The 22958-nt window shown below is 33.7% G+C and overlaps 1 protein-coding gene across 2 annotated transcripts in view; it reads left to right on the top strand.

Moving 5' to 3' along the window:
• Window positions 1-22958, top strand: part of Hdc (histidine decarboxylase) — a 38185-nt gene that overhangs the window by 5165 nt on the left and 10062 nt on the right. Inside the window, exons 1-7 of one of the 2 annotated variants that reach the window (XM_076466921.1) lie at window positions 6737-6880; window positions 7745-7866; window positions 9550-9722; window positions 10147-10260; window positions 17105-17227; window positions 17343-17477; window positions 19661-19804. In XM_076466921.1, coding sequence (XP_076323036.1) covers window positions 6873-6880; window positions 7745-7866; window positions 9550-9722; window positions 10147-10260; window positions 17105-17227; window positions 17343-17477; window positions 19661-19804 — 819 coding nt within the window. In that variant the 5' untranslated portion in view covers window positions 6737-6872. Of the gene's footprint in view, window positions 1-6736; window positions 6881-7744; window positions 7867-9549; window positions 9723-10146; window positions 10261-17104; window positions 17228-17342; window positions 17478-19660; window positions 19805-22958 lie in introns of those variants that run through there. The other variant, XM_076466922.1, reaches the window with a different exon arrangement.

Genomic DNA, 22958 nt, shown 5'->3' with positions numbered 1-22958 from the left:
TGTTTGGCCTCACACTGGTTACAAGCTTACTTTTTACCGAATAAAATATTTAATGTCCTCGTAGAGATAATAACATCCGAGGTAATTCACTGAAGTTGAACAGTTTGTAATGTTCGAAGTCTATAAACATTCCTAGTCAAATTCTGTACTTTTCAGAATAATATACGGTAATCACAATTATAACAGTAAATCTGTTACAATGGAATAACTTTAAACCCTAATCTGAATACTCATTAGCTTCCGTATATCCCAGTAACTTCTCTTAAAGATAGAGATCTGTTTAAAAATACTCACGACACAGTTGTTTTTGCGACAAGCCACTTTCGTCAGCGGTAAATCAAATTTTTGTGAATAAAACTTTATCTCATACGAAATTTGTAATAAGATGTGGCACTCGAAATTAATTTTATAATATAACTTTTAGAGCTAATTGTTTTTTTCTCATCGGATATTTGATGAAAGTTTTAAATTGAGAGAGAAAAACGATAAATTTAGCTTTATACGCATTATTTATCATAAATTGTTATATAACACAAGTATTTCAGATCCAAGAATTTGAGCTGTCCTTTTTCTCAAAGTGAATTTTTTTTTAAATGTGCTTATTAAAACATTAATATCCTTATGTATATACTTCCGAATCCATAGGTCTATGGTCCACATTTATTATAATGTAGATTTAATCTTTGAACTACTATTTATTACCTTTTTTTAGTTTAGTTATGAAGGTTAATTATTAGCCTTTCTTATTTACATCTCTGATCTAAATGTTCTGTACATTTGTTGTCCGTTTCGGGAAATCCCCATGAAAGTGTTTTTTGCAAAATTCCCAGATTCTCAGAGGAGGTAGGTGAAAAGTTTTACCTTTTTGCAAATCTCGGGATGGACACGATGTGTATGGCACCATTTCGAAGTTGGTGTGAGGAGTGGTTCGGGAGGAGTTACGCACAAACAGACACTGAATATTATCATATTAATCACATTGTGATTGTGTGTGTAAACTAATATTTTAAACATATTTTATTTTGTCTTACGTCATACAAAAAAATAAATATAATAAAATCTTTATTTAGGCGCAATTAAAATATAAAAAAATCTTTAATCCTCTGAAAAAGAGTTGGGTGAAATAGATTTTGTTGATTCCTTATTGTAAAGCACAAAGATACACAATTAGCCATCTGTGCTCTGCCCACTATGTGTGTCTAAACCTGATTTGTAGTAACAGAGGCGTATTTACTTGCCACTGAGTACCTAGAAGGTGTAAACTAAATATTTGTAGGAATTAATTATCAATAAGTAAAATAGTACGTTTGAACCACACGTGAGAAAGAGCATCACATTTATTACAAATTTATCTAAAATTTAAACGTAAAAATATACTCATGCACACATATATGTTCATGCTTTATTTTATTACAAGTAAGCCCTACAAAATTTCCTATCTACAAGTCTGCAGATATAACTTAGGTTCAAAAGGGTAGTGAGGTCGAATGATGGTTCCTATATACTTTACAAGAGCAAACCTTATCGCTCAATATATTTCACTAACCAGTATATTCTATTTTGTACTTTCGTTAATAGTAAGTTGTTTTCCCCTTGTTCTCTCGCAATACTGTATCTTCTGTCTTGATCTCTGCAGTTCCTTAGTTGTAATTTTATTAACCAGCATATTTCATGTCTTTGTACTTTTTCTAAAATATAGATTTTGTACCTTCTACTCTTATTGAGAATAGATTCTATGTTTTGTGATTTCGTTAAAGGGTATACTTGTGTATCATGCTGAGCAGTATTATCTTCCACATCTTATTATTCATCCAGTCTTGGCCCGGCATGGCCAAGCATGTTAAGGCGTGCGACTCGTAATCTGAGGGTCGCGGGTTCGCATCCCCGTCGCGCTAAACATGCTCATAATGTGACGGTCAATCCCACTATTCGTTGGTAAAAGAGTAGCCCAAGAGTTGGCGGTGGGTGGTGATAACTAGCTGCCTTCCCTCTAGTCTTACACTGCTAAATTAGGGACGGCTAGCACAGATAGCCCTCGAGTAGCTCGAATAGCGAAATTCAAAAAACAAACAAACAATCATCCAGTCTACTGATCTGACAGGCATGTTTTTCTGTTTGTTCAAAAAGAAGAAACTTCCTTTTTAGTTCAGCAGTCTAATTGTTCACTTCGCAATCAGTAGTTAGACATCAAGTCTACATGTAGAAACACACTGTGGACGATAGTGTATACAGTATTAGCAATAACTAAACATTGTCCGATACATGTATACAGTGAAAAAAACAACAGCAATATTTTGATCGTGCAGATAAAAATATTTTATTCAGAATACTCGTCAATAACAACGACAAAGTAAGATTATATTAAATAAAAGTAAATATGTGTCGTCATCAAATGTAAACGTATATCATTTTTTAATTAGACTTAATAACCTGGAAACATTTAAGTTATTACTAATACAGAATCTTTATAAACTTAGGAAGAGAAAAGTTGTTGAAACAACAATTACAAACAACTAGGTTAAATTAATTGTATTAAATAATTAAATTGATGACAGTAAAGTGACTGTAGACCTTTTACTATAGGCAGGTTATGTGAGGTACAATGTACTGTATAACTGTTACTGTGTGGTGGTTATGGTATATTTGATGTACTGCATGTGTTGCAGTGGGCAAGATATATACGGTATGGTGTAGTGTACACTTATTACTACGAGCAAGTTACATGAGGTTTCACATACTGTACAGAAAGAAGTATTTAGATTATAATGTTGAAGTTATGAAAACTGCAAGAAAGTTATCGTTGGGTTAAATAACGACCTTTCCCTTATGTTATTGACTCGTATTAAATAATAAAGGTTTTGTTATATTTCACATAGATATTAGATCTCTGTTAAAGATATACAGGAAACTATTAAACGTAATATAATTTGCTCTAAATTATGGTAATGGCATCTTTATTTGAAGAGAACGAACGAATCATTTACACTGCTAAATTAAGGACGGTTAGCGCAGATAGCTCTCGTGTAACTTTGCGCGAAATTCAAGCCAAACTAAATTAATACTGTTAAAACTTAGCTGTAAGTAATGAAAGCTATAATTACGTGAAGATTGTTAAAGCTTCCAAAATTAATGTCTATCAATCGCACGTTAGACGTATTTCAAATTTTATTGCTTGGTGTTTCCTACATTTCTGATTATAAAATATTGTGTGTAAGTCCTTATGTGGTTTTAGAAGTTTTTAAGACAAACATTTTAAAATATAACTTAATCTAACCTAATACATCAGTAAAGCATTTCAACTGATATTTTATAATTTAAATTAACACCGGCTTTTTGAGCAAATCAAATATTTTAATCACGTTCAGGGCTTCTGTCTCTTTGTATTATATTTTGCTTTCCTTCGTATGATTGAAATTTTAGTTCAACGATTATTAAGTTTATACACGCTTTCATACCTTTAATTGTATACCCGGTTGCACTGCATCAGTTATTTTTTTAACTGCTCAGGATTTTATAACAATGAACAATTATTGCTACATTCCTGTAATAGGCATAATGTTTGTGATTAATTAAGTAAAAAGTTGTGTCTCTTATTGTCAGTTTAAGTCACTATTGCCGCTAAATATTGTAACTGAAAAGTCAAGAACATTTAGATTTAGCACCGTGGTTCGACTAAGCTTCCCTTAAGAGCTGACACTGCACTAACATAGACACATTTTAGTTAACGGATAATTTATTTGTATGTGACGTAAATGCAACTCATTACACGAGAAAACTTTCTGGACCTAAGTCTGTGGCATATCGGGGTTTCTCCCATAAGCTCAGGAGTAAATGTAACAGTCCTTTGACGACGAAGTGCTTTGTCATGTTAAAACACACAAAGGATTTCTCAACTATCCTGAAAGATTTGTCACCAATGGAAAACAATTAGTTGGGCCATTAAATTTAGTCTAAAATTAGACATTGTTTCAGTTAATTTTGGAAAAGTAAACTCACTCACACATCGATATTATTATTGGGAACTCTTCTCCAATAATGTCTCAAGAATGGTAAAACCATTTAAAATTCCAAGGAAGAGAACACATGTTAGAATCCAAGAGCAGTGAATAAATAATGAGCATTACTTGAATGATCTAATATGTCGCTAAAGTTATGTTTTCTATTGTCATTGTTGATCCAAAGCCCAAGACAGATCATCCGATTTTCGTATTTCGTCTCCTCTGTCTAAATCTTTACTTAAAACGCAAATTAAAAGCATTAGTACACTTTGTAAGAAATTAGATGAAAACATGGCGTGAAAACTGTACACAAGATTAAACAAAACTGTACTCAACATAAACAGGAATCTATCATCTTATAAATACTCCCATACTCTAACAAACTTAACTGTCCATATGGATAATCGCGGATAATTAGAAAATTGAAGATTACAAAAGGAAAGAAGACAAAAGTTTCGGTATAGACATGTACTTATAAACCTTCAATTACTTATTAGATTCCTAGAAAAAAAAACTGTTTGTTAAATTTCAGGCATGGTTTTATTGGTTGTACAGTTTTATCAGTTAAAACTAGCGATTTTTTTTTCATTTTGTTGTCAACGGTTACTCAGCTTTCCTTACTTTTTTTTACTTTTTCAGCAATTTTATGTTTTTTGTTGTAGTGTAAAAACTGAAAACTTTGGTTTTCTAAACGTGCTTTTCAGTTTCAGGCAAACATTACGGGATGAACGTGTACAATGTTACTAAAATCATGCAGTAAATTAACTTACGAAAATCAAAGTTGTCCAATTACTAAATGAAATCTAAGGTTTGCATAGCTATTTTACATCAGAACCAAATGAATAACTTTTCAAACGTGATATCCTTTAAACCTATTATGTTTACTTTGGTGACGTAAACATAGAACTTAGTGGTTGAAATTGGACTGTGATTGTATTAGCTCAATTCCCACGTCTTTGCTTGTTTTTCATATATTTGAAAATTAATAAAGACAAATTTAATTGGATGTTTCAGGTACTGCGAGAAACGTCAGCTAAATTACACTTATCATGAGTACGGTAATATTTATAATGGGAATTGGGCGGATACACAATACATATAATACAAGATATTCGTTCGTATGCATTTAACAATCAAATGATAAATCTTGAGAGACACCCTTAAATGATAAACAAATACATACAACCTTACAACTCATGGAACTACTTGTAAAAGTTGGCAGAAGAGATACAAAACATTCATAAAACCATAAACTTCTCATTCTCATTAAGTGTCAGACATTGTTGAACGTTGCTAGATGAGTAACAAACATATTTAACATAGTTATAAGTGCATTTAACAGAATAATAGCACAGGGACCACATGCTAGTGTTTTCTATACTAAACACCATCAGAAATAAAAGCTATTTGAGGAACATGAAACAGTGCCTTAAACAGGGACGTCATTCCCTATATTGAGGAGATGTAGAAACCAAATGATAAGTTCCGCTGCTATGGTGTCATACAAACATACTTTACAGTACCTGCTGTATTGACTCCAATAATGCGATTCACCGAAACCTCTAGTTATTATATGATAAGCACAACTAAGTTTTATAAGATTAATCAGTCTGACTTATCGCATATAGGATAGAAAAAATAAACGAAGTAAGCATGGACCAGATGTTGGACACACACTCTTGTGAGATTCTACTGAGGAAGTTTTATTACAGCATGCCCATTCCTACCTTGTTTTCTCACTTTTAAATGCACTCATTCGTAAACTTTCAGTTTAAAACATGTTTCCACTTATTATAATTTTCATAAATTTTACCTCATTACCATTCACATATTTAATTTCCGTATTACATACATATATATATATACGAAGGTTAAGAATATTAATTTTAGCTATTAAATAATAAATATTATGCTTAAGAAGTTATCACTTTTGCTTACAAACACACCACTTTCACATATAGTTGTCTCAAATAACGTATTTAGTCCACACAAACCAAAATAAACGTACTTCTTCCTCAAAACACGTGTTAAACTCCGTTACTTGTGCTAGCTCTTAACGGCTGTAGCATAGAATAGGAAACATAGACAACGGCTTGTACACAAAGATCCACTCACATTTCCCTCTCTTGCCAAATCAACGTCTCAGCTTTTCTCCAGCTGTCACTTCACTAATGAAGGTCTACAAGTTATCATTCTGTCTCTACAAATTTACCACTTAGTTAAGTTATGTCATTTTGTAAGACGAAGAAGAGTAAGACATTTCCCTAAACACTTCTTGGTTTGATCTGTGTGCGAAAAGTTTGCTGTTTGTGTATGTTTAGTTTTTATTCTCCATAAACTGCATTTATAAACGTTCAGAGGCCTGAATGAATGTCCACCAAAGAGTCTCGACCAAACATTGTTATAGTTTATTTCAGATTAAATGACTGGGAACTATCACTATATTGTTCATTAAGAAACCAGATAAAATAATTTTATAGTTAATACTATTCCAAGCCCGTCTAGTGTCTTCTTCAATGACTTATACACTGTTTTTTTTTCTCAAGTACAGTCCAAATGAATGAACCTACATTTGAACATAATCAACATTTAGGACAGTTTCCTTGGTCGTTCCATAATGTTTGTCGAATATTACGCAAAGCTACTCGAGAGCTATCTGTACCAGCCAATCCTGATTTGAAACTGATAGAGCAGAACGAATGTGATTCCTGCCGCACAAACTGTGATCTGCTCTAATCGATTAGTGGGGTTTGATCATATCTTTTATAACGACCACGGTCCCAAAGTGCGATTTTGTTTTCGGCATTAATGGGAAGTGAACAATGAAACCTTGGATCAACATTCTGCCACGACACCAGGCTGCGCATGGATTAAATGCACTGGTAAAAGGATTATTTATTTTATATATTCGCGCAAAAGTACACATGTAAGGGCTAACTGAACCAACGTCCCTAATTTCAACTGATAAAGTAGAAAGAAGTCACCTAATCAGCTTCAACCACTTCTAACTGCTGTTATTTTTTCTAATCGACTAATCGAATCTTATTGTCACTCTTATAACGCACTAACGACCTCAATACGCGGAGTGTAATTTTGCACCATCGGGACGCAAACCATGGAACTTGGATTCAAAGTCAGGCACTTAATTACCAGGTCATTTGTATTTCTGGTAAATGACAATGATTACAAAATTCTTGAGTAAATTGACTTTGGAGATGTTATGGTGAAACATGCCATAACAACATCATTTTTTAAACCAAAATCACAGCACAGTAAATTTTTATTAAAACACAATAATTAATTCTTATTTATTTTTGTGTCACGGTGCATCCTTGGAAATGTGAACACAAGCATAGCCTCGCCATACTAACATTATACAACGTATTATCATCACACCTGTATTTAATAAGTTGCATTGATACACGAAATTTAGAATCCACTGGTATATAAGGAAAAGTTTTAACTCGTACTTTTAACTCTCTGAAATATTAGCAAATATCTTAAATAGTTATTTCTTAAACTGTTAAAAAAGTGTATGCTTTAATGGCTGAGAATTAAAAACGCTAATATAGCAGTTAAAAAACATTGTGTTATCATAAGCGGTTTTATCAGGGCGGTAATTTAATCATCTAAGTTTAACAACAACAAACAACCTTTCTTTATCATTGATAATAACTTTGCGAAAACTAAAAAAAACGATTCTAATTTTAGGGCCAAACCATTAATGATATGATTTTTTTTTACAGGCAAGATAGTCATTGGAAGTATAGAAGAAACTTTAAAGGTTCCACCAGCTGTCATCTCCAAAACATTGTACTGATACTCCAAGTTGAAATCATCATGGATTTGGAAGAATACAGAAAACGAGGTTAGCTGTAAACTTTGAAACACAGCATGCTAAACACTAGTCTAGGAACATATAAAACTTTAAGTATGCAGTAAGTATTCTATTACTCATCAAACAAAACATATATCAAGTATGTAGATTATATGAACGTAGTATTTAAAGTTTATCCCTAAAGAAGAAAGCTCCACCTTTCAAATGTGCTCGAGTTTGCCCCCGCTGAAACAGCGATAAGTCTTCAGCCTTATAACGCTAAAATCAGGGGTTCGATTACCCTTCCTTGGTGGGCACAGCAGATAATTTGCTGTGGCTTTGCTATAAGAAAACACACAAACACATGCGGTCGGGTTGTAGGGCATCGAATTGTTGTGTTAAATTGAACGTGGTAATTATGCCACACAAATTAAAGGTTTGTGTGCTATACCTATCATATCTTCTTGGAGGTATTATGAATAGTATATTTCGGTAAAACGCTGTTGAACGTTAATAGCTCTTTTGACTACTTTTGGTTAAACTATCCAATGTTTCGAGATACTGCCAAAACGAAAGTAATGTGTAACAAGTCAGAATTCGTGTACTTTCAAAAACAGAAAGTTTTTTTTTAATCTGACTTCACCAATACGCTCTCAACACAATTTTTTATGTATGTTTTAATTAGTTCCTGTTTCTAAATAGCTGTTTTCACTTCCTTTTTGTCCCCTGTATTTGTTCTACAGATACATTGATAAGAACAAAATGAGATTATATTGTGTTAAAATCCATTAGAGTGATGGTTTTAAACCGAAAAAGGTTTAATTTAACATCTATAATATCTTTGAGACGAAAGTATTCATTTGTAGTGCTGTATATCAGGAGTTCCCAAATCAGAGTCCTGAGACTACAGGAAAACCACAACTTTATTTTAAGAGAAGCACAGAATGTAAAGAATATTTTCTCCCGATTGACGCTGTTTCCAGAAAAGTACCCGTGACCTTAATTGATAGCAAAAATAACAGGTGGCTGTAAGGAGAATAAGATAGGAAACTAACGTTTTTAATGTTAGCCACCCAATTTCTATGGATACTTAGCTTAGAAGTTCTCAATCAGAATAGTAAACGTTCTGAGGAGCCTTGAATCAAAAAATTTGAAATATCCGTCATCTTTAGTGTTAATTAAGAACCTTGTTTGTTTGTTTTGGAATTTCGCGCAAAGCTACTCGAGGACTATCTGCGCTAGCCGTTCCGAATTTAGTGAGACTAGAAGAAAGGCAGCTAGTCATCACCACGCACCACCAACTCTTGGGCTACTCTTTTACCAACGAATAGTGGGATTGACCGTAACATTATAACGTCCCCACGGCTGAAAGGGCGAGCATGTTTGGTGCGAGGGGGGTTCGAACCTGCGATCCTCAGATTACGAGTCGAACGCCTTAACCTATCTGGCCATGCCGGGCCAATTAAGAACCTATGAAAACACTGCCATTGCAACGAGGTGTTTATAACTATTCACTATTTAAAACATAGCACAAAATATTATTTTATTTATGCAAGCTTTTATTGGACAACATCAATGGCTCCTTACAAAACATTCGTAAATGTCATCTTTCAGCCAGAATATATGAGGTTGCTTTAATCAGAGAAAATTTTACAAAATGGTTGTATGGGTGAGATATGTTTAAATGCTTCAGTAAATATTACAGGTTTAAGACAAAAATATTGTTCTATTTAGGGAAGGAATTAGTTGACTATATCACTGACTACTTGCAAAATATTCGACATCGACGCGTTTTTCCTGACGTCAAGCCTGGATACATGAGATTACTTCTGCCCGAGGAAGCTCCAATAGAGGGTGAACCATGGGATTTCATATTTGCTGATGTGGAACGTGTTGTCATGCCTGGTGTGAGTTACCTTACTAATAACTCATCATGGTTTTACCATTCAAAATAAATAAAGCTGTAGTAATATTCCAAAAAAAATTACTTTATTGGATATAGTAATAACTGGTCATATCATCTTCTGTCAGTGTTATATTACCCAATTTTTTTAGTATCATCACTTGACAGGACAAGTTCAATAAATAATTAACATTGTTAGTTACCAAAAATTATTTTACCTAGGTTCAGAGAAGTTATTTTCACTTTTTAAGAATATCATGTAATGATTCAATTTTTTAAAGATTCTCTATACATTTCAAACTCCAAGAACGCACGAATGATTGGCTGTTATAAAAAATTACTCAAGTTCAATAAAAGTAACTTCGTCCATTGAAAAATGAGTCGATACTTGTGAGAAATACACTTTGTACGGTTTATTCACTTTACAGGTTACCCACTGGCAAAGCCCGTACATGCACGCTTACTTTCCTGCCCTAAATTCTCCTGTATCCTTACTAGGAGACATGCTTGCGGACGCTATCGGCTGTTTGGGATTTACTTGGGTAGGTGTTTCTTTTCTTTAAACGATGATTGATAATATAAGGCTTCGTAAGTGTTCACTAGTGAAGACGTAGTGAATGACAAAAATCAAAACTTATTAAAATAGTTTCTATCTGGTATACATTTTTACGTAACTCTATTTGAGCGTTTTATACAAAGAAAACCGAATAAACAGGACTTATTAGTGTCTTTGTAATGATCATGTGCAACTTATATTAAACGATAATCAAATAACTCGAAAATGTTGTCACGTAAAAAAAGCAAATCACTTCATATTCAGGGATTGATCGATGACACTATGTAACACGAATTTTGTTCCTGGATAGCATGTGTTATTTATTAATTGCTTATGTTGTAAAAGTACAGAAAATGGCCATTATTTTCTTCAAATTTTGCTTTTGTAACCTGGATATTTTCCATGTAAAAACGGGCAAATCTGCTGCTTTCTTCTGAGAATGGCTGCTTTCTCTCGAAATATGCCTTCTAGGCTTCACACATTTTAGCAGATGCTGTCACAGAGTACTTTTTCGTTCTTGTCTTGATAAATTGGCCACATACGTATTAGAATGCGCCTGGAGAGTGCTTGCAGCTTCTTGATGCCATCTCTGATAAAATCAGATAGGTCTATGTGTTCACTTAGGCAGCTAGAACTAAACTGAAGTGGTGAGTGGTGAGCCCCTGTATACATATATATCACTATAGAAAGTTCTAGAAAATTCTAAAAGGTTCTTGAAAATTCTCGTAAGTTCTACGACATTCTAGAAAATTCTTGTAAGTTCTACAACATTCTAGAAAGTTCTTGAAAATTCTTGTAAGTTCAAGAAACTTTTCTATCAGCTACTCAGCACTGAATCTTCCTGGAATGTTCTGGAGAATGGGTAAATTTTAAAATTTCATTACCCAGGTCACAAAAGCAAAGTTTGAAGAGAAAAATAGGTCTTTTCCATTTACTTTAGGCATAAGCAATTGGGAAATAACACCTTCTGACAAGGAACAAGAAAAAATAAAAATTTTGTTACATAGTGTTATTTGAAATTAAGAACAAGGATACATAATGGGCTATCTGAGCTCTGCCCACCACGGATATTGAAACAAGGTTACTAGGGGTGAGAGTCCACGGAAATACCGTTGTGCCATATATAGTAAGCTTTTAAAGATAAAATAAATGTAAATATTGTACATCTTTTGACATTGTCTCGATTTGATAGAATCCACAATGATTTTAATTCAGTGCAGTTAGAAAATTATTACTACTGTATAAAGTAGATACTCACCGTTAATATAAATATTACATCTCTTCCCACCAGTCAGCTTTTTTTCACCCTGAAATCCTGTATATAAATAATAAAAAAGTTTGATTTGTATTTTCTTAATTAGTTCTGATTCTTTTAATGCAAATTTAAAACCAGGAGAAGCTAAACCAAAATTCACTTTAAAATATTTAATACCGATACTACTAACAGAATATGTTAGCCACCATTCAATTTTTATTTTCTTTGAGCGAATGTTTGTGAAGGAAAAACATATTTGATAAAAATTCCAAGTCTGACTGGCGGCTGCTAGACAGACAGGATTTTGATGTCAACCAAGATATTCTGTATCGTTGTAACTTAGTTAAAACATGTATTACATTCAAAATGAGCTGGTCTTCAGTAAATTTCTCTTACAGTCAAAAAACGAGTTTTTTCGCTCTGAAGGATATTTCAGATCTAAAACAGTTTAATTACAATTAACTTTTTTATACTAACATTATTACTAGTGAGCTGTGATTTACAATACTGTCTTGTTGGTTGTCAGTCAGCATGTTCTTTCCCTTCTGATTTCATCGAATAATTCACCGAAGGAAGAAAGATGTAGTTCACACATATTTTACAGGATTGTTTGTTTGTAACTAAGCACAAAGCTACACCAAAGATTAACCGTGCTATGACCACCACTGGTATCAAAACTCACTTTTTAGAGTTATAAGTCCGCAGCCATGCTGCTGTGCCACTGAGGAGGCACATTACAGAAGGATTGCTTGATTGTGTGCAGAAGATCTTTCACTTGGCGATGTCTTGCAAGTGAATACTCTTTCTACTTAATATCATTTTATTTAGTACATTAATTGTTTGTTTAAAATGTTTTATCTCATAATAGTTAAACAGTCTTTATTTGACCTGATAAAATATTCAAAAATAATGATTCGTGGTGTTAAGATCAAACGTTACGTCAATGCACGGGTTTCTATAAACTTTCACTTCAAACTTTAAATGGGAAGCTTTTAGTCGCTTTAGTCACAAAATTTAAAATTGTTTCATCACAAGTGTTTTTCATCTTTTTTTGAAGTTTCAGGCCTCATTAAATTTATCGATTAATTTTTATACAGTGCAGTAACTTGCATTTCAGAAATTTTAAATCGAATTTAAAATTGTGCAGCTTTGCGCTTAATTCAAAACAACATCAACTAAAATGATTTCTTATCTTGTTTCAATGATTTCATTCTTGTTGGGTAGTTTCAAGTCAAAGTAATATATACTTTCATCTTTGAAAACTGTACAGAAATGTATCTGATTTGTAGTCTAGTTGAGTTTAATGCAATATAAGAGTTTAATGAAAACTTCTTTAACAGTTTTCCAATAGCCTTAGAAGCACATCTCTAGGCTCATAACTCTAAAAATTAGGTTTCAATAACTGTGGTAAAAAAAAAGTCAGATAACTCATTGTACAGCTTTGCCTTTAACAACAACCTAACTTTCGTTAATAAAACATTGTTATTTCCAATCTCTGTACTACTAAACTGTTTAATTAAATCAAAAATATTTATAAAACATGATTTATAAATATACTCAAAGTTAGTTAATAAAAAGACTTATTTTATAAGGACTGCTCTCTTGATTATTTCTAACTTTAGGATTGGTGAACATTTTAGTTATTTCCGCATCTTCTATTTCCGAACCAGTCTAACAAGAGATACCGACTATAATCACCTAGCAAACTAACGTATCTAATTCATAAACAAATCGTATGAAGGAAAAAGAGATAAAGAATTATTACAGCAAAATCACTTTGTCAAGATCTCACATCCTTTCAGTAACGTTTTGTGAACTAGCTTTATTAAAGATTAAAAACAATTTATGCAAATACCTTGCAAGGCTAAGATAGTCCTCTTATCCCAACAAATGTAATTAGGCTAACCCTAGCTCTCGAGATGGAAATCTGATAAAGAGCTCCTCTGCTGCTGCCCAACCAAGCTGCTATAGGTGTACACATAATATGATCGTTGTATTAATGATCAAAAGTTAACAAAGCGAGTGACAACTTTCTCAGTCCTGGTTTGTATGTTTAACAAACATACCAGTTGTCGATTACAATAAGTTTTCTTCGCTTTAAATTATGAGCACTGTTCTGTTTCTTGCAAATATCTTTTATTCTTCCCAAATTTTCCCAGTAGTTTACTTTTCCAGTACCCCCCGCTAGTACAGCGGTATGTCTCCGGATTTACAACCCTAAAATCAGGGGTTCGATTCCCCTCGGTGGGATGAGCAGATAGCCTTTCTGGCTTAGCTAAAAGAAAACACACACTTTTCCAGTAATTAACCACATCAACGAAAATTGTTTCTCAAGAGACAGTATATAATAATATAAATTATCAACATCGTTGTTGTAAATTAAATAGTGATCTAGTATTAATGACGTTTCATATTCATGAAGAGTGTAGAAAATTAGACGAGCGTAAAATAAAAAAAACGTCTCCAACATGTTGTCACCCTAACCACTCTCTTTGTTTGTTTTTTTAATTTCACGCAAAGCTACACGAGGGCTATCTGCGCTAGCCGTCCCTAACTTAGCAGTGTAAGACTACAGGAAAGGTAGCTAGTCATCACCACCCACCGCTAACTCTTGGGCTACTCTTTTACCACCAAATAATGCGATTGACCGTGACGTTATAACACCCCCACGGCTAAAAGAGAGAACATGTTTGGCGTGACGGGGATTCAAACCCTCGACCCTCAGACTAGGAGTCGAGTGCCTTAACCACCTGATCATGCCGGACCCACTCTCTACGTAAAGATAAAGTTGCCCTAAATACGCCTAATTTTCTGGTTTTGAAAATCATTCTGATAAGTAACGAAACTATGAGATTTACAAGTTAAAGTATTGTAATTATAAGCTTGTTGTCAAAGGTTTCTTTACTGAATTACCTGTTTTTATTAAAACGTTTTAATAGCATGGTGTATTTTATGATTTACGAATTTGCTGATATGTACGAATATTTTTTATAAACGTCAATTAAAATGCTCATTTTAATATGGAATGAAACATGTTGTCTTTGAGCGTTTATTCAAACTACTTGTTGCGCCTAAGTATAACATATCTACCAGTACCTAAAAGCTAAGCACTTTGTATTAACAAGATTTTGCAATCTCACCAAGTTCTTACAATCCATCTCACCATGTTTGGCATGCACTATCTGATGACTACGCATCTCAATAAGATCCCTATTGTGTAGTGTTCATTCAAATTGCTTCGTAGTTAGGATGTCGTGTTCAAAGATCGCCACTCTTCCTTGCGTACTTTCATTAAATCGTCTTATGAATGTAAACAATGGTTTCGTAAGTGTCATTTCAACAGTTTGTCACTTGATGTATTAATTCAACGCTACTTTTAGTTTACGAACTTACAACGCAAAAGTTTAGGGTTTTTCTCGGTGGTTAAGAGAGTGCAAACATTCTGTTGTGTTGCTTTTCACTTAATCAAACAAGCAGAAGTCTAATCGCACAAAAATGCATAGATATTGTGTGTGATAACTTGATAGGTATTACTTCAAGTGGAATAACAAAAAAAAACAATTTTATTTTACAGCTGATTGTAATAGTTGAATAGAGAGGTGAGACTGGAAGCTTTATTTGTAAAAACCGGTATTTGTGTGTCATGCAAAAAGTCCAGAATAAGCTTTTCATCCACTCTCCTGATCCCTAATTTGTCCCTGGTATGCTATACAGCGACGAACATGAATTCCTTGGAATAAGTTTCACAATATGTCATGTGCCACTCTCTAAAATGTTTTTTCATTCATTGACCAGTAGAAAATGGTACAAGATATTTTACAGTTGTCAAAGTGCACATACTGCTATCTTTTCCAGACTAAAAACAGTTCACCAATACAGTTTTTAACAGTTGATCTTCCATTTCTGGTCATGGACGTACAAATGATTAGTGTAAATTTTCCAAATGAAAACTTTCTTTATTATGTTTCTTACAGCTTTTATATTGGATTCTCACGTGTTAAAAGACAACACAGTTTACTCACCACGTCTGTAATATGACTTGTAACAGGTCTATTACGGGATGGTCTTGGTGTTCCAAATTGATCTACACTATTTTCTTTTTCAGTTTCATTAAGAACGAAAAATAACTCCGTCTTGGATTTCTAAACCTTAATTCCAAATACATCTTTATGGTCTAAACATATGAATATTTTTCTTCGGAAAGACTGCTGTATAGCCTTCACAACAGTCATCAGGTTTTGGTGCCATCACATTAACTACATAATACTAAGCAACATTAAAATGTAGTTCTGATACATTCCGCTCTGTCACGACTTTATACCTCAAGCAGATGGAGAAATGGGTATTCACACAATTACATAAAAATATACAGGTTAAATTGTCTGATGCAACTTTTATAGATTTTGGGTGATCAAACACTTAACGTTGGTTTTGAGAAACCATCTTCGTACACTAAATTCGTTACGGAAAGCCTCTAAGAAAAAATGAAGTACTTTGAACATGACAGTCTTACGACAGAATGTTTATGGAAATAACACTACAGAACTACTGTCAAAATTCACAGTTGTTAAATAGAACATAACCGGGCAATGCGGCACAAACTGTAACGATTTGTGAAGCTTGAAGGTCGTCGTTCTGATGTCAAATATTCAGCCTCTATGTAATTAATTAGATATAAAATTTATTGCAAATACATTTACTATTTCCTCGATTGTACATAAGCTGAAAAGTAGTATACTTTGTAAAGCTATTGTACGATATATGTAAAGTTTTCGTTTTTACAATCACATCATAAGTCCAAAACTTAAAAAACACATAAAACTGTAAAAATATGTCACAAAACAAATAATAAAAAACATTTTTAAATATTAAATGATGTAGGAATGGCAGTGTAAAAAAACGCAAACGAGAATGTAGGGGTGATAGAGATATACATAAATCATCCCCACTTGACTTTCAATATTAAAATTTAATGTTACACTGTAAAATGCATACATGACTATAATATCACTGCAGTTGGAAGTTATTTCTTCCTGACTGTAGGTAGGCAGTTTGTTTATCATAATATAATATATAAGCTTCTACATAATATAACTAAAAACCTAGGCCTTAAACAAAAGGAAAACCAAATTGAATCAGAACAGGTCTTGATTGTTACAGAATAGTGTAGACTCGCTACAAGGTAGGTCGAATTTACCAGTCTCGTAACCATTTTGTATCCGTACATTTTACAGTGTGACATTAAATTTTAATACTGAAAGTTATGTAGGGATTATATGTGTATAGGTGTATCATCCTTACATCATTTTATATTGACAAAATGTTTTTATTACTTGTCTACTCTTTGCTTCGTTACTTCCACTGAATTAACAGTTCATCAGTGATGCTTGGAAGAGAGAAGCAGAACAGGAATCAAAGAATAGATTAGGCTTCTACGTCATCTTTTATTCATTGAACTTTACATGTTGATAAGGAAAAAAATTTCAAATAGACTTGTACTTTTATCGCTTTACATTACATATATGGTTATTAACAACGTTTCATTATCTTAACACATGATCACTGGAACAATCAGGCTTCGAGTCCGGCGTGCACGGAATTAGAGATTATTGTTATGGACTGGTTAGGGAAAATGATCGGACTTCCTGAGGAATTCTTACACACTCGGAGGGATAGTGAAGGTGGTGGAGTAATTCAGGTAGGTTCTAAATAGTTTTAAATTTAGGTTAAAAGTAAAGAAAACAGTGATATAGGGAAGTATATAGAAACAACTAGTTTCTGTGTATATTTAAAATAATATTTATCCCCTACAGACTACGTCAAGTGAAGCTACTTTTGTAGCCTTGTTGGCTGCTCGGACGGAAGCTATTCGAAAAGTTAAATCTGAGTATCCAGAACTCGAAGATGCCGAAATTAACAGTCGTTTAGTTGCATACTGTTCCGACCAAGTAAGTAGTTTCAACAGAACAGTAATGTTCGATTATGTCTGATTTATTAGAGATAAACACAGTTGTTATTTTTGACTTACAACAAAAAGGGCATTTGGAGCTTTAGTTGTAATTCGAACTTTACAATAAAATCCTGCGAATTACCAAAGAATAATGTTAAGATCTTTTTACATGACATTTGTATATTTTTCTTGTAGTGTTTGAATATTACCAACTTTTAATCTTTCAAAAAATTGGAAATTTTTATTTTCTTAAGTTCTTTTACCTGACTATTCAAATTTCTTCCAAAATAAGGTTGATACCGGTAAAATATCTTCATTTACAGAGAGTAGGAATTTTAACAAGTAGACGCGTCTTCAGTTTTAGCCTTGACTCGTTTTGTTTTTATCTAATCATTATCTGACATTGCTTTCAATATTAGTCATAAAAGTTTTTACTGTGACTTTTTATATATACATAGCCTCAGTAAAGACTCTTGTAAACACCTAATTTTCAAAGCAAAGCTGTTTAATGTGAGTTTATGTGTTTTAATTTGTAATCCTAATCATCATGTGGTTTGGAATTTTACCTTTACTCTTACATATAAGATCATCTTCTACTGTTTCGTGATGGAGTTGTTTGTTACCAAAATTTTAAAGTAACATAAGGAGTCGTAAATACAATTCTCTGGGAATTCATGTATGCAACGTGGATATAATTTATCTAAAGAATTTCTGAGATATAGTTGTATGCAAATCAATATATGTTTAACTTCTATAAGTTTTCTTCAGTTTGCTAAATAAATTTTATATATTGTTTTATAAATGTGCAGTGTGTTATATTAACACGAATTTTAATAAACAAGTCGCATGACAACAACAATCAATAAAAAGCTGCACTGAAACAGATTGTATCAGAACTACATCTTGACATTGTTTAGCGCTTATAGTTAACATTCCATCAAAAAAGTGATCGGTTTTGAGAAAAGTATGTAACAGTTCTTTCCGACGTAAAATATCCACGTATTTATATCGTATTGATCTGTTAAGATAGGGGATCTAGAATTTCCAACATATACTTTGTATTTAAAGGAATTTGAAAACAAAAGAATACTGATCAACTCTAGGCACAGAATCGTCCAGAAAAAAAATTGAACAAGTTAAACCGTAGCTGCTGTTGTGCGTCTTGTAACAGGTGAGAGTTCGCGAACACAGAGGTCAATGGGAAAAGCCGACCATGTGATTTAAGCAACAGTCCGCAACATAACAAAGAAAATCGTGTGAAAATAAGACCAATGCGTTTCGTTTTATACCCAAACAAACTGATAAAGTCACCTATGGATATCTGTAAGAACGATTTGTTGAAAAGGGCGTCAGAAAACCATTGTCCTCGGAGACTTAGAATGCTTTGCACATGACCGCCTTATCCGGGAAACTTTAGCAATAAAAATTACACTACAAGGCCATTGTAAAGATGTACGATCGTCAAATAGAGTATGACCTGATCCGATGACATGGATTGTAACTACTTTGTGAGACTCCAACGTAGTTTTAATGTAACATACTCAACCTTCTGTACTAACATTCACTGATAAACCTTGTACAACAATATACGCAAGAAAAATATTATCTCTCCTACTTTGATTATGCTCAAGATACAAAAATAAGATCATGCTTAATAAATTTTATTGTTCAAGGCTTATTCCATTTTTGTAAGTGTTATTTGAAACAATATACGTTAAGGAAATAAATCATACACAAAAGAAATAGAAATTAATTGAAAGATTTTAAATCTTAACGTTAAATTACGTCATGATACTTTTACATTTTAATACGAACCAATCTTTGTTATTGATAAAGCTTCCGTTTCCACAAAAACGGCTGGTGTGTTTAGTTGTAACTTTCACTAAAACTTTCTGTCTTATGATATAGTAAATAATCATTACCGAGACGAAATCATTTGTGTACAACTTTCTTCTACTAATACATTTTTCACCTACATCCGGTCAAAAGAAGCGAAAATTTTTGGCAGTTTAAAAGTATTAGAAAGTTTTTCTTTTCAACTCATTCGATCAAGAAATAATACTGATTTCTAATCCAATAAGCGTGAGTTATATTTCATATTCCTTCTCACTTTATAAGTCAATATTTTAGAAAGTTCATAATCTTACTGTCATATTACTGACGAAGGTTATGTTCTTCTAGGCTCACTCTTCGGTGGAAAAGGCTGGACTAATTGGTCTCGTTAAGATGCGATACATCGAAAGTGATGATCAACTGAGTTTGCGCAAGGATTTCTTGGTCAAGGTCATTCAACACGACCGTGAAAAGGGGCTTATCCCCTTTTTTGTAAGTGTTTTTTTTAAAAACAATATTAAGCTGTATTTTCAAATTGAGGTTAGTCTTTAGTTCATTACTTAACACGTGATTTTATTCCAGTCAAGAGACTTGTGGACCAGCAGTGAGTTATTAAAAATAACGTGAGAGTAGATGTTTTGTGTTTTTGGAAGGGGAAAGATATTCATTTTTCGTTACAACTTTTTATTCATACTGTTCCGTTGGTGTTTAGACGTAACTCTTCACTTAGTTTGATTATTTGTTGTTGTTTTTTTTAATTTCGTGAAAAGCTACAAGAGGGCTATCAACGCTAGAAGGAAAGCACCTAGTCATCGCCATCCACACCAACTCTTGGGCTACTCTTTTACCCTAAATAGAACAATATTTTTATCTTAAGCCTGGAATATTTACTGAAGCATTTAAAGATATCTCACCCACACAACCCTTTTGTAAAATTTGCTCTGATGAAAACAACCTCATATATTCTGGCTGAAAGATGGCATTTACGAATGTTTTGTAAGTAGCCACTAATGTTGTCCAATAAAAGCTTGCATAAATAAAATAATATTTTGTGCTATGTTTTAAACAGCGAATAGTTATAAATACCTCGTTGCAATGGCAGTGTTTTCATAGGTTCTTAATTGGCCCGGCATGGCCAGATAGGTTAAGGCGTTCGACTCGTAATCTGAGGATCGCAGGTTCAAATCCCCCTCGCACCAAACATGCTCGCCCTTTCAGCCGTGGGGAGTTATGATGTGACGGTCAATCCCACCATTCGTTGGTAAAAGAGTAGCCCAAGAGTTGGCGGTGGATGGTGATGACTAGCTGCCTTCCTTTAGTCTTACATTACTAAATTAAGAACGGCTAGCGCAGATAGCCCTCGAGTAGCTTTGTGCGAAATTCAAAACAAAACCTTCAAGACGGCTGTGTAAAATTGGTAGTTCCAACTTTGATTATATGAGTATTATAAACTATATCTGAAAGTAGAAATTTCAAAATACGAAAATTTATAAAAACTATCTTACAAATATTATTACTATTAAGTAATATAATAACAACAATTAGCATAAGAAAAACTGCAGGGGACGCAACAAAACACATGCTTAGAAAAATGGCGCTATACAAAATTTCCACCCACTCATCTGGAGTACAAGAACACAGAAAACAAGCCCTTTTCTTATATTTTCATGCTTTGCTTCCCTGTATCACCTAAACACATGTAACTAACTTCTGTAGTTTGCTGCAAAGAGTGGAAAAAAGTGTCGAGTTGGCACAAAATACTTATAGTAGTGAAAACAATACAGCCTACAGCTTTGTCCCTTGATAAGTATATAAAAATATATGGAACACATTTATTAAAAAGAAAAACATCAAAACTGCATTTGGTTATTATGTGATGTCATGAGAAATGCAGTCAAAAGTGTAAGTTTGATGTTAGAGCATTGCTACTAGCATAATATAATATTTATTGTGCTACAGTACTGGCATCTATGAACGTTTCATTTTTCATAAGCATTTTGCTAATACGTTTTTCCTACATGTTTCCAACGTGGCCAAGCTGTAACTTGTATAGTTTTCCCATCATCTACGTGACTCTGCATGCGTAGGTAGTTAGGGCGCTCGACTCGTAATCTGATGGTCGCAGGTTCGAATCTCCATCACCCAAACATGCTCGCCCTTTCAGACATAGGGTCGTTTATAATGTTTACGGGCAATCCCGCTATTCGTTGGTAAAAAGCGTACCTCAAGAGTTGGCAATGGGTGATGATGACCAGCTACCGTCCGTCTAGTCTTTCACTGCTACATGAGGGATGGCTAGCACAAATAGCCATTGTGTAGCTTCGCCAAAATTCACAAACCAACCAATCTGTCATCTACAGGTTTATATTTATATCCAATCGCATTTTGTGCCAGCCATACTACCTGTAATTTATACACGGGAAACAACATTTTGCACATCTTGTTTCGATCGAAACTCACATTAAGTAACTACGCGTTGCTAGGTTTGAAATACCTTCATCTTTCAATGGTTCTTAGTGTAAACCTTGAAAATATAAATGTAGTTACTCATTTCGCGCGCCTCTACTATATTTCATAGAAACCTGTGGATCCAGTTCTAAAAAACCCAGAAACCTTCTGAATGGCCACGACGTCTTCTCCCCAGCCAAATAGTCAACACCTTATGTGTTTTCAGTTCAACAAGATGTATCAAAACCTCATGTTTCACCGTATTATTAACTTTGTTTTTTTTTCTTTCCTTTTAACCACAGCCCGGCACAGTTAAGATTTTTATTCGGCGCCTTGACCATGAAAGTGACTTTTCTTCTAGTACACCCCTCCAACATACACACATAGCAAAAATTATCGTTTTGAATCGTTAGATCTTGTGATCCCGCCTTGAAAAGGTGCCTTCTCAATTAGAGTTAAAACGAAGTTAGAACCAGATTAAAACCAATGTTTAAGCAAACTTTAAATCTAAAGCCCTGTTCTGACCAATCACAGTTATAACCTCTAGGTCCAGGAACTCGTCACTTCACCACAGCCTTGGTCTCCACTACCATCTAGCCACCCTCCAAGCTGCCACCGCCGATCGGCCAACCCAGCCATAGCTGTCCTTTTCTATTTTCCGTCCAAGTTCACAGCTTTCTCCAAACTGTTTCAATATTAATATTAATCTAGACCCACCTTAAGTAGCTCGGTATCTATAATATCTTCCAAGTAATACCATTACTCTTTCCCAAGAGAACCCCTTCATGTTTTGTAAGATATAAAAGTAAAACTACTAATAAACTGACTGACAGTTCTGAGAATCCTTAAAACTCCTTTGACTCATGTATGATGATCCAAAATCTGAAAATTTCCCAAACATGGATTTAGGTATTGTTCTGTATAGGTCCTCACACGTTAGTACAAAATTCTAAAATAATCAGTTTAGTCAAACCTCAGCGGTAAATACGAGGGATCCTAATGCTAAAAATTAGGTTTGGATACTCGAGGAAAGCATAGAACAAATATCTTATTGTGTAGCTTTGTACCTTACAACACATGCAACAAGCCTGTAAAGACAAATTTTGTCGTCCCCTCATTCCCCCATACAACTATTTTACATATCCGTATTCATTATTATTTTGTCGTCAGAGCCCACGTGCAAATAATTCAAATCGAT

This window comes from Tachypleus tridentatus, chromosome 11 (genome assembly GCF_004210375.1).
Source record: "Tachypleus tridentatus isolate NWPU-2018 chromosome 11, ASM421037v1, whole genome shotgun sequence".
Lineage (NCBI taxonomy): Eukaryota > Metazoa > Arthropoda > Merostomata > Xiphosura > Limulidae > Tachypleus > Tachypleus tridentatus.
The sequence above is the reverse complement of the archived record's forward strand: the minus strand, read 5'-3'. Positions and strand labels throughout refer to the sequence as shown.